This window comes from Micromys minutus (assembly GCF_963924665.1).
Source record: "Micromys minutus genome assembly, chromosome: 5".
Taxonomy (NCBI): Eukaryota; Metazoa; Chordata; class Mammalia; order Rodentia; family Muridae; genus Micromys; species Micromys minutus.
This window is the reverse complement of record NC_137974.1, coordinates 57,150,553-57,168,187: the sequence shown is the minus strand read 5'-3', so window position 1 is coordinate 57,168,187 and position 17,635 is coordinate 57,150,553. Positions and strand designations below refer to the sequence as shown.

General features: G+C 49.7%; 1 protein-coding gene across 6 annotated transcripts in view; it reads left to right on the top strand.

Moving 5' to 3' along the window:
• Positions 1 to 707: 707 nt before the first annotated feature.
• TRERF1 (transcriptional regulating factor 1) overlaps positions 708 to 17,635 on the top strand; it is a gene marked incomplete at its 5' end in the record, with an annotated part of 41,574 nt that continues 24,646 nt past the window's right edge. For 2 of the 6 annotated variants that reach the window (XM_080916872.1, XM_080916870.1), the window contains 9 exons: positions 708 to 2,132; positions 3,229 to 3,275; positions 4,434 to 4,584; positions 6,066 to 6,314; positions 9,721 to 10,105; positions 11,024 to 11,090; positions 13,020 to 13,159; positions 13,288 to 13,391; positions 15,132 to 15,207. In XM_080916872.1, coding sequence (XP_080772998.1) covers positions 708 to 2,132; positions 3,229 to 3,275; positions 4,434 to 4,584; positions 6,066 to 6,314; positions 9,721 to 10,105; positions 11,024 to 11,090; positions 13,020 to 13,159; positions 13,288 to 13,391; positions 15,132 to 15,207 — 2,644 coding nt within the window. Of the gene's footprint in view, positions 2,133 to 3,228; positions 3,276 to 4,430; positions 4,585 to 6,065; positions 6,375 to 9,720; positions 10,106 to 11,023; positions 11,091 to 13,019; positions 13,160 to 13,287; positions 13,392 to 15,131; positions 15,208 to 17,635 lie in introns of all 6 variants that reach the window. The other 4 variants (XM_080916869.1, XM_080916871.1, XM_080916868.1 and 1 more) reach the window with 4 other exon arrangements.

Here is a 17,635-nt window from a genome sequence, read left to right as displayed (position 1 = left end):
CATTGAGAGACCCTGGAATAAGTGGAAATTGATCAAGCAGGATGCCAGAAGTCCTCCTCTTACCTGTACGTACTCAGACACTCCCCACAGTGTGAATACATACCACACTCCCCACAGTGTGAATACATACCACACTCCCCACAGTGTGAATACATACCACACACACCTTGGCCCTCCTATGGAGGTCAGAGGACAGTTGTGGGAGTCAAGTCTCTCCTTCTACCATATGGGTCCCTGGATTTAAACTGAGGCCACCTGGCTCAGCAGCCAGTACCTTACACCAGCCCTCCCTATATCTATCTTTTATTAATGACCACAATATTTATAATAACGGCTTGTCAAGAAACATCCAGGGGAAGAATAAATTTTGTCTTTTGTGTTCTGTCTTCCAGGTGTGAAGGACGTTCCTCCACCACGGTGGTGTCTGGTCCGTACCTCAGCCCGGGTGAGGATGTAGACACCTTGGCTCTGCTGATGACTGGTTCAAGCCAAAAGGGACCCCTGCCTCCAGCCACCCTCACAGACATGTCAGCCGTAGAGTAGGGTGGACGCTTTCTCTCATCTTCTCAGGGTTTCAGGATTTTTTTTCCCTCATTTTCTCTTTATTTTTTATTTTTATTTTGATTTTGGTTTTTGTTTTGGTTTGGTTCGGTTTTTGTTTTGTTTCTTTGGTTTGTGGCTGAACACTCATAAGCAAAGAGGACGTCATGGGGGACCAGCAGCTGTACAAGACCAATCACGTGGCCCACGGTGGTGAGAACCTCTTCTATCAGCAGCCGCCCCTCGGTGTCCACAGCGGGCTAAACCACAGCTACGGGAACACAATCTCGGGGGCTGGAATGGACGCCCCGCAGGCATCACCCATCTCTCCTCACTTCCCTCAAGATTCTCGGGATGCTCTCGGCTTGCCTATTGGCTCCAAAAACCTTGGCCAGATGGATACCTCCAGGCAGGGAGGATGGGGAAGCCACGCGGGGCCTGGGAACCACGTCCAGCTTCGCGGCAACTTGGCCAACACAAACATGATGTGGGGGGCGCCGGCCCAGGTGGAGCCCACTGATGGCTACCAATACACTTATTCCCAGGCCAGCGAGATCCGGACCCAGAAACTCACCAGCGGTGTTTTACACAAGCTGGACTCCTTCACCCAGGTGTTTGCCAACCAAAACCTGCGAATTCAGGTCAACAACATGGCCCAGGTGCTGCACACTCAGTCAGCAGTGATGGATGGAGCCTCTGACAGTGCCCTCCGTCAGCTGCTATCTCAGAAGCCTGTGGAGCCCTCGGCATCAGCGATAGCTTCCCGCTACCAGCAGGTGCCCCAGCAGCCTCACCCTGGTTTCACCGGGGGACTGCCCAAGCCAGCCCTTCCGGTTGGGCAGCACGCTCCCCAAGGGCACCTGTATTATGACTACCAGCAGCCCCTGGCTCAGATGTCCGTACAAGGAGGACAGCCACTGCAGGCCCCTCAGGTGCTGTCCAGCCATATGCAGTCACTGCAGCAGCCCCAGTATTACCCACAGCCGCCGCCGCAGCAGCAAGCCGGACTGCCGCGGATCTCCATGCAGGAGATGCAGCAGCAGCAACAGCAGCAGATTCGCCCCTCACCGCCTCAGCAGCAGCAGCAGCTCCAACTGCAGCAGCGGCAGAGTTCACTGCAGATACCTCAGTATTATCAGCCCCAACCCATGATGCAACACTTACAAGAGCAGCCGCAGCCATCCATGCATCTGCAGCCCCCTTCGTACCATCGGGACCCTCATCAGTATACCCCGGAGCAGGCGCATGCTGTCCAGCTGATCCAGCTGGGTCCCATGCCCCAATATTACTATCAGGAGCCTCAACAACCCTATAGCCACCCCCTCTACCAGCAGAGCCACCTGTCCCAGCACCAGCAGCGTGAAGACAGTCAGTTGAAGACATATTCTAGTGACAGGCAGACCCCGGCTATGCTGAGCTCCCATGGGGACATGGGACCTTCTGATACAGGGGTGGCAGATCCTGCAAGCTCAGAAATGACCCGGCTCACTAGTGCACTTCCTCACCAACCGCTCCTGTCCCCCAGTGGGACCCACCTCAACAACATGGGGTCTCAGCATCAGCAGTCGTCTCCCAGTGCGATGTGGCCCCAGGTATCTTCAAGTTTCTTTTCATATCTGCATGTGCGGCAGACTCAGCTGCAGGCGCGAGTCTCTGCAGCGCCCAATTCTGCCTCCAACCTTCATCCTTTATGTTCTTTATACATTTCACAAAGGTTAACCTACATGTGCCAGGCACTGTCTGTGTCAGATATTTGGAATACAAACTCGATTTGGATTCAGTCTTAGGCCCTGGGGATTTGTCGCCTCACTAAAGAGATGGCTAGAATATTGTAGTGCATCTGAAATGGTTAATTTAACGATCAGGACCTAAAGTCGGGGGCCAGAGGGTTGGCTCAGTTTAATCATGGGATGCAGAGCCAAACTTGGCAGCAAATGCTTGTGATCCCAACAACGGAGAGGCAGAGACCAGAGGATTCCTGGGGGCTCACTGGCCAGCCGGGCGAGCTTACTTATAGAGTTCTGGGCCAGTAAGAAACCTGTCTCAAAAATAACAAGTTGGGCCACCATGGCAGCTCAGTGGGGAAAGGCATGGCTACCTCGGCTGGAGACCTGAGTTCCGACCCCCAGGACAGAGGAGAAAGAAGAATACTGACCCCCACAAGTTATCTGTTCACCTACACACACATGTTGTTGCAACACATACACGTAAAGATGGATGGATACATAAATGTATCCATTCATACAGTATAATAAAAATGTTTATGTAGACAGTGCTTGGGGAACAATAGCCAAGGCTAGCCTAACCTCTAGCCTCCACACGACTTCTGCATACACCATACATGCAGTTCTTGTTTTGTTTAGTTTTGATGCTATCGGGTCTCCTGGAATGATGCTGTGCCACCCATTTGCTGTCTGTCCTTTTCAGAGGTGGACAGTGTTAGTGCAGACTAGATACAAACAGAATAAGACGTGGGGGCTTCATCCCAGTAGGCTTGGGACTGGCATTGGCTGAGTACAGGGAACAGTGAGAAGAAACCAGGTGCAGAACAAAGACATGAGTAGACATGTTATGGGCAGAGAAAGTTCTGGAAGGATAGATCCTGGTGTTCGGACATCCTTCCTTTAGAAATACATGTCTGTTTTTTTCTCTTGTTTTCTTCCGGTGCCCTGTTTGGCTCAAAATTAGATGCACTTACCTGATGGGAGAACCCAGCCTGGATCTCCGGAATCAAGGTATGATCAAAGATTTGGAATACTTGGGAAGCTGGAAGGATTTGGGGGTTATTTAAATAACTCACTTCTGAGTCTAAGGTCAAAGTTTTAGGGAAAGTCCAGGGGAAGCAGCGACAGCTGCGTCAAGCACTCAACCTGTGTTACACGGAGGTAAAAACCAGTCAGGCAGGCGCTGGCGGCAGGCGCTAGCAATTTAAGTCCTCAACCATCCCCAGCTACTGCTGTTCTCAGTTTAGAAATGAGAAAGCTGGGCTCAGGGGGCTGAAGGTGCGCGCAGAGTAAGGAGCGGTAACGGGTTTAGCTGCTGTGTGTTCTGTTCTTTATCAGTTTGCTCACTGGGAGCTTAATGGGCGCCTTCTGTGTACCAGGCTTAGAGCTGAGCTCTGGGTGCGTCACGGTGAGCAGCCCAGGCTCACTTCCTTCTCTCAGGGCTACGGTGGTGGGTGTTTAAAGCTGTGCCTGAAGGTCTAGAATGGTGGAGGGTGTGTCCTGTAGGACATGATTTTTAAAAAGCCCTTTCTGCTGGAGAGATGGCCTAGCCGTAAAGAGCACTTGCTGGGTTTGCTGTATGTAGACTGGAGTTGGAGTCCCAGCACCCACACAAGGTGGCTCAGAACGACCTATAACTCAGCTCCAGGGGATCTGGTGCCCTCTTCTTGTCACCCCAGGCACACACACAATGTGCATACAGACAAGCAGCTGAAACACTACACACAAACACACACACACACATACACACACACACACACACACACACACACACACACTCACACACACACAATTTTTTTTAAAGAAGAGAAAGACCTCCCAGACCAGTGAGATGGCTCTCCAGGCAGACGTGCTAAACCTGATCTCCTGAATTTGAACCCTGGGACAAAAGGAGAAAGCTGACTCCAAGTTGTCCTCTGACCCAAAACACACACACACACACACACACACACACACACAGTATATAGAAATCTAATTTAAATTTTTATTTTCTTAAAGAAAGCAAGTCTTTGCTTCCTCTGTACCTCAGTTTCTCCATCTGTACATTGGGCTTGGTTATCTGGCAGATAAACTAAATGGTTTCTTTGTAGCTTTGATGCCTTGTGATAAACTCTTGTTTCCTTGTCCTTGGTGTGTGTGTCCTTTTCATGTGGCCTTACCCTTCAGCAGCGGCCAAACCAAAGGAGTGTTTGGGGACCAGTTTGATGCCAAGAACAAGCTGACTTGCTCCATCTGCCTGAAGGAGTTCAAAAGCCTGCCTGCTCTGAATGGCCACATGCGGTCCCACGGGGGAATGAGGGCCTCCCCCAGCCTCAAACAGGTCAGCAGAGGTCTGCCCCCATCCTTTTCAGGTCATGTGCTGCTTGCTTTGCTTTGCTGCTTCTGGAGTGAGACAGGGGGATGGATGTGTGGGCGCCAGGAGAGGCGCAGTCTCCGCTTTCCTGGCTTCCCAGACAAGTGTTAAAAGAGGCGTGCTAGAAATCTCCTTAGGGAAGCCCCATCTCTTTTCCTAGGGAAAGGTGCTGAAGGAACTGTGCCAATGTGAGACCTATAAGGATGTAAATGCAGAGTACATACATATGCTAACGTACAGTATAGTTGAAATCTAACATATACGTAAGCACTCCAGACCATAGCCAGATGGTCTCTGAGATCAGTGGTCAGCGGCTGAGAGAAAGCATGGTATTCTCAAGCTCTTGGCCAGAAGTTTCTGTCCATCCATGTAAAGGTGATTGGCTGTAGGCAGGATCCAGTGATCCCATAATACTCTCAGGGTTATCCAGGTGGACAGTCATGTAAGAAACCATCTTTGGGCTTGGTTAAAACTCAAAGTTTCTGAAAATTCTTTGAATGTTGAATTTACGAGATTCACTCTCCCATCTCTATTTCCTGGCTGTGCCAGATAAAAGAGGAGTTTATCTTCACTTTTTTTAAAAATATTTTTTTTTAATTTCATGTGTATTGGTGTTTTGCCTATATGCATGTCTAGGTGAGGTTGTCAGATCTCTTGGAGCTGGATAACAATTGTGAGCTGTCACATGGGTGCTGGGACTTGAACTCAGATCCTCTGGAAGTGCAGCCTGTGTTTTTAGCCATCTCTCCAGCCTGCCTGCACACTTTAAAAATAGTATGTTGCCAGGTGGTTCATGGCTTGTGCCTCTATAATCCCAGTACTCAGGAGGCAGAGACAGGGGCATCACTGCAAGTTGAGGCTAGCCTGGTTTACACGGGCAAGTTCAAGGCTAGCTAAAGCAACCTAACAAGACCCTTGTCTAAAAAAAAAGAAAGAAAGAAAAAGGAAAATGTATGTTTTCAGCCAGGTGTGGCATTATACACCTGTAATCCCAGCACTCCAGGAGGCTGAGGCAGGAGGATTCTGAGTTTGGGTTACCTATTGAGAACCCGTCTCAAAGAAACAAACATAACCCTAGCATAATTTGCATTTTCAGTGTGGTTTCCTAACCTGAATAAAATGTGGGCTGCAATGATTGTTTCCATTAGACACTGAGTCAACTGGAATGGAAATCCACGTAAGCTCACGGTCAGTTTTCACTGAACAGCCATCCCTGTCCTTCACTTCAAAAAGCCACAAAAGCCACCAACTTTTTTTTTTTAATATTTTCATATACAAGTGATATCTTAAATGTAGCTCAGGGACCCAGAGTTACAGGAAGGAAACCACCCAGCTGTGGGCCTCTGTTCCCCACCACTGATGTCCTGGAGCCTCTGAGGAAAAGCAAGTCCATCCCCCTTGGGAGAGCTGCTCTCAGCCCAGGATCAAAGCCTTTATTGTCTATGTAGGAGGAAGGAGAGAAGGCCCCACCGCCTCAGCCTCAGCCCCAGCCGCCACTGCCACCTCTGCCTCCGCCGCCACCACAGCTCCCTCCTGAGGCAGAGCGCCTCACGCCTATGGTCATGCCTGTGTCTGTCCCTGTCAAGCTTCTCCCACCCAAGCCCAGCTCTCAGGGGTTCACCAACAGCGTCGCTGCCACCCCCTCGGCCAGAGACAAGCCAGCCAGCTCGATGTCGGACGACGAGATGCCTGTGCTCGTGAGGATGACTCTCTCCCCCCCTCACTCTCCCCAAGGGGCTGCCCCCCGTGCTCCTGCTGTGAGTTGCTGCACTGCCACGCCTGCCTGGGGTGGGAAATTGCTTTGCTTTCTTGGAGATGAGGACAGCTTTTCCAAAGTGACTGCCCTGAGCTCTCCCTCTCGGGTTCAAGGGTTCCAGGCCACCCGCATTTGACCAACCATTCCATACTTGTTACTCCTCCAGGCTGATGGTCTGGATCCCGTTCTGACAATCCACTTGGCAGACATCAACGTAACCTTGCCAGTTACTAAGAGGGGGGAAAGTATCCCTGCGAATAAACAGCTGTTTCCCTGCCCTGGGTCTTTCCCAAGGCCTCTGGGTCTCCCCAGATCCAGCTGCCAAAGAGGTCAACCTTAGAATGCTGCACCTCTGGAAAGTAGCCGAATCGCTGGCTCATACGATCTGCCTGGTCAATAGCTTCTGCAAACATCACCTCCGCTTTAATCCCTGGGGTCTCACGTCCATTACAGATCCCGATATAAGCGCATTGAGAGCCAGACCCCGCAAATCTCAGGAAAGCAAAGCGATTCATGTTTCTCAGTCCCTGTTAAATTCCCCTTGCCTCCATCACTCCCTCCTCTTCTCTCTGCCTCTTCTGCTCTCTTCCCTGGGTAATTAATGACCTCCATGGTTGGCCATACCAGACCTGTCTCTTCCCACAGAGTAGTTAGTATCTTGGGTCTTACATGTCCTGAAAGAATGTGTGCATTCTGGGAGTCTAGGAGCCAGAAGGTTAAGGTTGAAACATTTAAAAAAGAACTGTCTTGGGTTCTTGTGTGACATTGAGGCTCAGAAGAAGTGAGGCTGAGGAACCACCTCCATATTCTTGCGAGAGGGACTAGCAACAGACACGGATGGAATGGCTAATCTACACACAGACACACACACACACACACACTTTGCCTGAGGAAGTTGTGTGGTAGGTGTGAGAGACTACATCTATCCCAGAAGTCACACAGGGATTGCAGCCACCCAATCTAATTCAAGACAGTGAGAAGAGGAGGGGCTAGGGAGAAACCTATTCCCTGGAGGTGGTAAGATGGAAAGACAGAAGTCTTCTGCCAAAATGGTTCCTCTGACAAGTTTTCAGCTTTACATACAAGTAAAAGTGCTACTTTGAGTTTTGGATCTTGGCCTTTCCCAAGGCTACTGACGAACAAGTATACGATAAAACCTTCTCTCTGATGCTGAGCCATGGCATTAAGCTGCTGCTCCCAGTCAGCCACTAGATCATGAGGGGAAAGACTACAATTTACCCTGAGACTGCAGAGGTAGGATGCTCTGTGGGTGAGGTGTATTAACTGCATTTTAAGCTTAATAGCTTTGTTTTACTGTGGGTCAGCGGATTGTGGCTCCATCAAAAATCAAGGTGTGCCTGTATATCGGATGGGTGGGTCCAGTGAGCAAGGCGGTGTGGTGGTATTTTTACTTAGGAGATCATTGTGGGAGTTCTTAGTAGGCTGAGTAGGACGGGGTGAACTTGGCTTAATGCGTGGCACCATCAGCTACCACGCAGGCAGAAGCATGCTCAGGAAATGAGTAAAGGCTGAAAAACAAACCCTTGATGTAAAAACAAGTTTAAAATCCAGAAAAGAGTTCTAAATTCAAATCTCAGCTCTAGGATAAAGCCAGCTTGGAATGTCCCTCAAGTCTCTGTTTCTCCCAGTGTATTGGACTTACCAGTAGCCTTCTCCCTCCCCTGGGGGCAGGAGTTTTATACAATTCAGTGTTTGGCTCTGCCCCCTAGAGTCCATAGTTTATAAACACTTCAGATGTGATCTAAGTGTGACAGTCTGGGTGTTTTGACAACCTGAATTGGGGCCTCTGGTCCAGGTAGCTCAAAGAGCCTTTCTTGCCTGGGAGATAATAAAGCATTATTTAGAGGTGGAGGCACCAAAAAGCCTTAAAAGGACTTTTGAACACTGCGTTTAGGCTTCCGAGAAAGATTTGAGGTCACCAAGAACTCCACATTTCTTAAATGACCTCCTCAGTGACCCAAGGACCCGGCTTAAAGGTTTCCAGATTTACTCCACAGTCAGGAGTGGGGATAACAAAGCCTCATTTTCAAAACATTCTCCTCAGCAGCCTCTTGACTCCTGGGGTCTCTTCCGGGCCTCGACTGTGAAGCGCCCCTATTTGAGGAAAAGGGGGAGGCTAAAGGGCACTGGTCTAAGGAGAACCACGTTAGCGCTCCCTCGGCAACCTCCACGCTGATAACCGGGAGCCCCTCTCCTCCTTTTTCATTTCTACCTCCCCAAGAGTTTCTCCGAGGGGTTGGGATGGCACCTCGGAAGTCAAGGGAGCTGAGGAAGAAGCAGACAGCGGGAGGGGAGAGACAGAGCCCACACTACTGAAGGCAGGCCAGTGAGAGAGGCCCAAAGCTGAAGGGGAGCTGGGACAGGTCACATGGCTTGGAGGCAGCTGGTCATGTGACCATGAAAGTCTTTCCCATCACCCCCTGCTGCTGTCTTCATTCGCTACTCTGGCACTAGAGCTGCTGGGCACTGCAGCTGTGCCTGAGCACCTCAGAGCCTCTCCACAGGTATCCCGGCTGGCTGTCACACCCAGCTCTCGGCTTTTCCGGGTTGATGCTGGCCCCCCCCACCCAAGTCTGTTCCGTCCGGCTTTGGCAAACCCTGCTTCTCTATTTGACGTGCATGTGTGGACTTACCTAGTATATGTGTCTCCGTGTGGCAGGTCCCCCAGACGAGGCTGGGTTCCCCTCCATAACCTAAACTAGCTCTGCTGACAGGAAGCAAGACGAGATGGGGGTGCTCCAGAGGAGCCTCAGAGGGGCGTGACAGGGAGCGTCACCAGCTCCATCTCCAGGAGAGCCCGTTAAAACGGCCTTGAGGATTGTGGGCCACTGTGCCCCGGCCTCAAGTAACCCTATAGAGCCGTGGTGACAGCTGGGGAAACCTGTGCTAAGCACGAACCTCTTCCTGCTCCCTCAGCCTTGGGCCTTCCATCCCTGAAGAGAGGATTCTGTCCCCTGCTTAGAACATCTATCCCTGCAGGAGCAGTGGGGGAACTAAAGAGCCACTCTGCTGGATTCCACTCAAGACAGATGGAAATGCAGTGATAAGCCAGAGTTTTAATTTATTACGTTTTTGTGGACCCACCCTACCCTTCGCAGACCTTCCCGGTTTTCTTTGCTAAACCAGCCCAAGGCCGATGTGGTGGGAGTGGGAGGGGACGAACAGAAGAGAGGCAGTCTCTCCCCCACCCCTTTAGAATTTTCGAGTTCCCCGGCTAAATCTATGGAAAGGGGCCAAGGCAAGGCAAGGATAACAGTTCTGTACTTAGAAAGGGGACAATGGCTGGGATGTCTTAGTTTGAATCCCAACTGTTCCTCTCACTCTAGGAAATCCCCCGGAAACATCCACCCATCACCGCCAAAGTTGAGGAGCCCCTCAAGACCGTACCAGAGAAGAAGAAGTTCCGGCACCGGCCTGAGCCCCTCTTCATCCCACCACCACCTTCTTCCTATACTCCCAACCCCACCTCTTACTCGGGGGCCACCCTGTACCAGAGCCAGCTGCGCTCCCCACGCATCCTCGGGGACCACCTCCTCCTGGACCCCGCCCACGAACTGCCCCCCTACACGCCGCCGCCCATGCTGAGCCCCGTACGCCAGGGCTCAGGGCTCTTCAGCAATGTCCTCATCTCTGGCCACGGCCCTGGAGTGCACCCCCAGCTGCCCCTCACTCCCCTCACGCCCACGCCACGCGTGCTGCTGTGCCGTTCCAGTGAGTCGTCCCTTAACCCCTGGTGTCACCCCTGTCGATTTGGATACTCCCCTGAGTGGGTGGGGAGTCTCACATTTTTCAACTGTATAGTTTACCCCGTGGATTTCTGTGAAATATCCATTATGTGTTCCACAGACGGTGCGAGGTGTTCTTAATGCCTCTGTGTCGCACTTAGTAGCTCAAGGGAATCAGTCTGGGGAGAGAACCGAGTCGAGAGTGTCTTTGGGATAAAGAAAGAAGGAAATGTGCACACCAAGACTGCTTCAGATGGTTAAAAAAAGATGCTTACGATAAATATTTAGCCGTTATACACATGGGAGCTATTATAAGCAAGAGTAAATCATGATATTTACTGTGCTTTAAGAAAAATCAATCATGGACCATGTAGAACATATGCAAGTGTAGCCCCAACTACTACAGAAGCTGAGCCAGGAGGGATGGGGGGAGGTTGAAGACCAGCACCAGCAGCACAGGAACACCCCATCTCCTCAGTAGATATAGAGGGGGCCAAAGGGAGAAGAGAGATCTTTGTAGCTAGGTTTCTTTCTGGTTGCCTAGAAACCATGTAGCTTAGCCAGGCAGCTTTTCCTCACACTGTGAGAGATGGTTATCTCAACGCCTGTGGTCCCAAGCACTGGGGAGGCTGAGGCTTAGGCTGGAGGACAGGGAATTTAAAACTAGATTGAGCTACACCTCTAGACCCTGGCAAGAGGCTGAAGAATGGGGAGAGAGAGAAAGGAAGAAAAAAAAAAAGAACCTCATGAATTCATCCATTTTTCTGGAAATTGATATGAGTTGGGTAGGAGAAGAGTCTTGTTACTGCTGCCTGGCTAATTTTTAGTAAGCTGACTTCCTCTGTATTCATTTCTTGGGACATTTTTCCTTGTTGTCCAGTAAACTCTAGCTTTTGTGTTTCAGGCAGCATCGATGGTGGCAATGTGACAGTCACCCCAGGACCCGGAGAGCAGACTGTGGACGTTGAACCGTAAGGAACAGCCATTTATTCTTTAGAACAGAAGCCTCAGATAAGGAAAGGTCTGGAAGCTTCTAGAAGGGCAGTCAGTATTTCTGTACTCGGTGACCACTGAGAGGGGAGAGTTGTGGAAACGGTGGGATCATGGCATCTTTCCTCTGTTTCCTCTTGGCTGCTAGTATTTCAGAGACTTAGGACTAAATGTGAAACCCTAGATTCAAACATCCCTACCTCCACAGGCCAGCTTCTAGCCACAGACTCGTTCACATACGGGGAGGGGGGGCACATTGCGGCCCCTCTCTTGAAGGTGCTTAACTAGAAGAGAATCCTTCTAAATGTTCTTTTTCCCATGTTCCCTCTGTGACTCTTGGCCAGTCTTCCAAATGGGCTTGTTGAGTATTTGAATCATTTCATGATCAGTGGGAGGTGCGGTATTCACACACATTGGTACTCCCGAGGGTACCAGACACCTCTGATAGGACCATGCCCTGCTCATTGGCATTGCAGTGCCAAAATCTTCTGTCTGATACATGAGACATAGTCCATCATAGACTATGTAAATCCCAGCTGACAGGTGGGCATCTTACAGTGTGGGTACTGTAGACGAAAGGATGGTTCACACCCAGAGCAGGTAGAATTAGCTTGACTTGCAAGTTCATCCTGTTACTTAAAATGGTATGAACATAACCCTTACAGGATTCTTTATTTCTGGATTTTCCTGCTTAATATTTTCCTCCAATATTAATTCCATCCAAGTATTCCTGCTAATGTTAGGTGGTCATGGGTCACTGCAAACCACAGAAGACTGTAGATAAAGAGACACTACTTTACTATGGAAGGTTAAGGTGACTCTTTTGTGAATGAAAAGAAGCCATGGGGTGGATGGGGCTTTGTAGAGTCCAGAATCAGAAGGCTTGAGTTGACACATTCTAGTTTTGATTTTTGCTGAGTCTGGTTTTGGGGAGGGTTGTTGTTGTTGCTGTTGTTTTGGGGGGTTTTTTGTTTGTTTGTTTTGGGGTTTTTGTTTGTTTGTTTGTTTGAGGCCTTTGTTGGTGCCTTGAATGGGAATTGTGATTACAGTCTTGTTTGTATCCCAAGTCTTTGTGAGCTTAGATAGCATGGTCCATGTCAGAGTGGTCCGGAAGGGATAAATACTTTACACTGTTGTCCACACCTAGCCGCCCTCCTTCGTCCTATGGTGTGCTCTAGCCATGGTCTCGGCAACTCCTCTCTTGGAGTCAGCTGTAACTTCCATTCCAGTGTCCGCTGAAAGCTGTGAAGTTGTAGACTGTCCCTTCCCTTTCCCCAGGTCCCCAACTATAATGGGCCTAATGTGGACTGGCCAGCGATATAAACAACCCGAGCCTTATTAATATCATGAAGTTTGAGCCTTTTGCTGGGTACTGTAGTCCTGACTACTCTAACCCCCCTAATCCAGGCTCTACATCCCACCACGTGGGCCAAGTCTACCTCTCTGCTCCACTCTAATCCGACCACTCACCCCTGTGTCTCCTGGATGAATCAATAAATCTCCCGTGTCTGATTCCTGCTGGCTACTGGCTGTCAGGTCTTTACAACAGCCAATCAGATCCAATTTTTTGTAGATTGTCTTGGGCAAATGAGAAAGAGTGAATATTTACAAAATATAAGACCAGGAATAGGCCGTCAAAGTAGCAAGACCAAGACATTGCCAGTATCTAGCTCTCTGCTGGTAACAAAAATTAACAATTGAATGTGCAGAGACACACCTTCACACAGTGTACCCCAACACCCAACATTAGAGCTGTTCTTACCAGTGAACAGGGCCATGCCGGAATGGAAGTCCCTGCTCTGACAGTTCTTCAGCAGAGAAGACTGCTTCCCTGATGTCTGTAGTTCCTGACAGTTGCCCCGGTGGAGGCTGTCACATTGAAGACCATACTGTTTTTCTTTTCATTACAGACGCATCAACATTGGCTTAAGGTTCCAAGCAGAGATCCCAGAACTGCAAGACATCTCGGCCCTGGCTCAGGACACACACAAGGCCACACTGGTATGGAAGCCGTGGCCTGAGCTGGAAAACCAGGCCCTCCAGCAACAAGGTACTGGCACATAGGAGGAGCTGAGTGGGTGAGGCTGGCTTCTCTAGCAGGGACATCTGGCTCCAGAATGGGTGTGGGGTTTCGTGACACGGAACATATCTGATTCGGTGACTTCTTATTCTCAACAGTGGAGAATCTTCTGAATTTGTGTTGTTCCAGTGCGCTGCCAGGCGGAGGGACCAATTCAGAATTTGCTTTGCACTCTCTCTTTGAGGCCAAAGGTGACGTGATGGTAAGGAGGCTAGGAACTTTGTGGATGCATTAGCTCAGTGAGTAGGTCTTGACCAGAAGGCCTCCTGCAAAGAAAGCTCCACTTAGACTCCTGCTGACATATCTGAAACTAAATTATGAGGGGTACTCGTGCTCTAGGACATGAGAATTTCACTTCATGTACCATGACGGAGGTGGAAGAAAACCTTGAGTAAAACATGAATTGGCCTCAAGGTCCTCCCTGCTGGGAAATGAGCCAAACTTGGATGCCTCCAGACCTCTTTTCTCTAGCTCATTAAGTGGTTCTACTTCCCACCTTTAACATAGGTCTGGACATTGAGGACCTTCATCGGGGACACTCAGACGTCCCTAAACTAGAATCATGGGGCCATCTTCCCAGAGTCAAGCTGACCATTGTCTAGTTAGCCTTCACTTCTGGCCAGATAAGTCTATCACTAGCCTCAGTTTCCCTTCTACAGAAGGACTTGGTTCTTCCTAGTACTAGAATCAGGGGCCTGCTTTTAGATTTTATGGAAGTGCAATAAATAAATAAATAAATAAATGTGCCAGTGCTTCACGTGTGGTCTAGAATGCTTGTCTTTTGAGACCAGTACCCTTATAGAACATTCAGCAACATACATAAGTCACTGTGAAGAATTCCTAAGGTGTTTGTGGCGATTCAGCAGATGGTGGTGGGCCCAGGATTCTGGTTTTTTTTTTTTTTCTTTAAGTGTATAAATGTTAACTGTGTGAAGTATCCGTGGAGGTCATAAGACGGCATCCGATCCCCTGTAACAGGAGGTACAGACTTCTAAGCCACCTTATGGTGCTGGGAATTGAACCTGAGTCCTCTAGTAGAGCAGCCAATGCTTTAGCCACTGAGCCATCTCTCCAGCTCAGAGGTTCTGGGTTTCTAAGCACCTCCCTAAAGGTTGCTGAGGCTTCTGACCCATGAACTTGGAATACTAAGATTTTTCTGCCTTGCTTGACCCAAACCCATCCACTTTCCTATCTTTTCTTTTAAAACCTAGAAGGGAGATAGATCTTCTAGAGGGCCCAGGTTCAGTTCCCAACACCCGTAGTTTAAAACTGACTTTAGCACCAGTCCCAGGAGAGTCAGTGCTTTCTCCTGGGCTCCATGAGTACTAGGCACATAGACATGCACACAGACATAGGTTTCTGTGCAGTGAGCTTGTATTCACAATGCTGGGAGGCAAGCACAGGCAAATCCTTGGGTTTTGTTGGCCAGACAGCCTCATCTGCTTGGTGACCTCTGGGCCAGTGAGAGATGCTCTTTCAAAACACAAGGGGAACAGTACCTGAAGAATGAATGGCTGGCTGCTTGTCATCTGACTTCCACATGCCCACACACACTTTCACACACACACATGGACACAGCTGCAGGAGGCAGAATCTGAAGGGTTTACTGGGTGACACTCTGGAAGGGCAGTACACAGTACACTTGTTACCTAAGACAGCTGTTTTCATTCAGACCCCACTCTGTCTCTCCAAAGGAATGTAAAATTCACAGCTGCCGGTCATGTTTTCTGTGGTGTGACCAGCTCGCTTTAGGCATGAGCTCGGGGCTGGGGGAGGAGGTGGCAGTTAAAATGTTTCGTGCTGTTGGAGCCAAACTGAAAGGAAATTCCCATTAGCATCATATGCCCCTGGGTTTCTTCCTCATTCTGCTGCAGTACTAGACCTGCTTTTCCATGGGACCCGCTCACAGACTGACTTCTCCCTTTTCTCTCTGACCCCACAGGCTACCCTGGAAATGTTGCTGCTGCGGAAGCCAGTCAGGTTAAAATGTCATCCTTTAGCAAATTACCACTACGCCGGTAGGTTCCCAGGATCCCCGGGCCCTGTTGCCTCCTAAGAGTGGGCAGCTCACATTTGGCTATGTTTGGCTGTGGAAATGGATAACACTGGGTCTATTAGCCCGGCACTGGCAGGCATGTGTCAGAGTAAACACCTGCCCCTGTGAATGTCCCAAGACCTGGGAGATGGCTCATGGGGCTGCCCACCTGGCAGTAAGACCTGTGCATCAGAGAAAAGTGCCACCAAGGCTACATTACAAAGCAGACCAGTATTAGTAGCCTTTAACTTTAGAGGCAGTAAAGGTGGGTTCAGGTCTTGATCAAGGCCCTGGGCTTTCTATAGGGTTGAATTAGAAACAAGAAAAAAAGAAAAGGCTATTCCAATGTCAGGATCAAGACTTTATGCATACATGTGTCCTGGGTGTGTGTGTGTGTGTGTGTGTGTGTGTGTGTGTGTGTGTGCGCGCGCGCGCGCATCAGATGCTGTTCCATTAAGCCCTGACGGGCACTCTTTATTCCTGGATCCTCTCCGGGAGAGATTCCCAAACTCCTCTGCATAGTGGATGGAGCTTCGTGTGGGCTAAAGGAAGCTTCCAGCCACTAGCTGTGAGGTGCTGTTTGGGTTAGCTTGAAGTCACACCGTCGTAGCAGAACCTTGGGATTGGTTGTGAGCTCACCAGCTGTGAGCCTCTTCACCCAGGACATGATCCCTCTCCAGTTGTCCCCGGTGTGGTGAACAAGAACTATTTTTATATGTGCACCGTGACACAAAAGACCAGGAAGCCATGGGCTAGAGCACCTCTAGTCCTAAGCGTGAAAATGTTGCCAAGAACTTTGAAGGTCTGCTGAGATACATTAAGCTTTTTGGATTGAGTATTGCTAGATGATCCGTTCCTCTAACTCCTTCCCTCTCAGATACCTTAGGAAAAACGATGACTTTCTGAAGTCATTTCATCCCTTGGAGACTACAAGTGGAAATTACCACTGACTCTTCCAGTCTCTTGCCTTCTTCTCAAAGTGATTACAAACTCAAGAATATTCTAGAGCTGTGAGTAGATAGGGCAGAAGACACTGGTTCCTCAAGACAGATACAACTCCGTCCCTTTAACAGTTGCCTATCAAGACATGGGAGACAACTGAGTTTGTTGCATCTTGTGTCCCAGCCACCATGCCACACTCTGAAACCCCCTGTATTTGGTTCCTTTGGGGGGTGTCACTGAGTCCTGTCCCATCATAGCCCTGGCTCGGTCTTTGTGACCAGAGCCTTTCTATTACTCCAGGTGGGACAGTCAGCTCAATTTCTGCCTCATTGGAGCACTTACCTCTAGTTCTCTTTGGCTTCCAGCCTGAGGACTAGACCCATCTGACTCCTAGAATTTCACCCTAGGCTCCGAGTTACTCCTCTGGTTTGGTCTTCATTGCTGTGAAACCACCGAAGGGAAGGAAAGAGTTCATTTGACTTATAGCTTATAGTCCACCATTGAAGGAAGCCAAGGCAGGAAGCAGAATCTGAACCAGACCAGGGAGGAATGCAGCTTGTTGGCTTGCTTAGTCTGGCTTCTTTATCTACCTTTCTTACAACAGCCCAGGCCCACCCACCTCGGGATGGCACCATCTACAAACACCGGACCCTCCTTCATCAATTAGCAATTAAGAAAATGTCTCACAGGCATGGTCACAGGCCATTCTGGTGGAGCCATTTTTTCAGTTGAGGTTTCTTCTTCATGGGTATGTTAAAATTTGTGCTAATTTGACCAAAAGTTAACCGGAACACCTAGAGAAGGAAGCCAGATTCAGACTTTACTGTGCCCAGAGGAAAGACAGCTAGATGGGGTTGCTAGGCAGACAGACACGAGCCTGTGGAAACTTTCCTCTCACTCACTCAGGACCAGGAAGAGAGGAATGCTATGAGGACCAGCGAGCAAGATGGGTGTCTGTCCCAGCCCTGAAGGCCGTCTGCCAAAGTTGGAGAGCCTGTTCAGCATCCTCAGAGAACAGCTGTACAGTGCCTCCCAGTGCTCCGTCCCTCTCAGTGTCCCTCTCAGTGTCCCTCTCAGTTCCCTCCACGGATGTGTGGCTAGTAGACCTTTCCAGTGATTTCACTTAAGCACTCGCATGGGGGCGGGGGGGGGCCTGTGGTCATGTACATGAAAGAGCCATGGTGGTTGTGGTCAGACAGCTGGAGCATCTGTGATTTCCCCACTGAACAGGTCCGTTTATGCAGATGCGTGCAGGGTATTAGGGATGGTAGAGTTAGATCTAGCTTCTTCCCAGGATACATCGAAGACTTCTGTCATGTCCCATCACAACCACGAGCACCTGCTGGGGCCTCAAAGAGGCCTTGGCTTTGGAAAGAGCAGTGAGACCTAGGAGACGTCCATCCCACAGAGTCTGGGCTCTTGTCTTGGAAGCTGTCCAAAGTTAAGAAGGAGAGACAGAATTATGTACT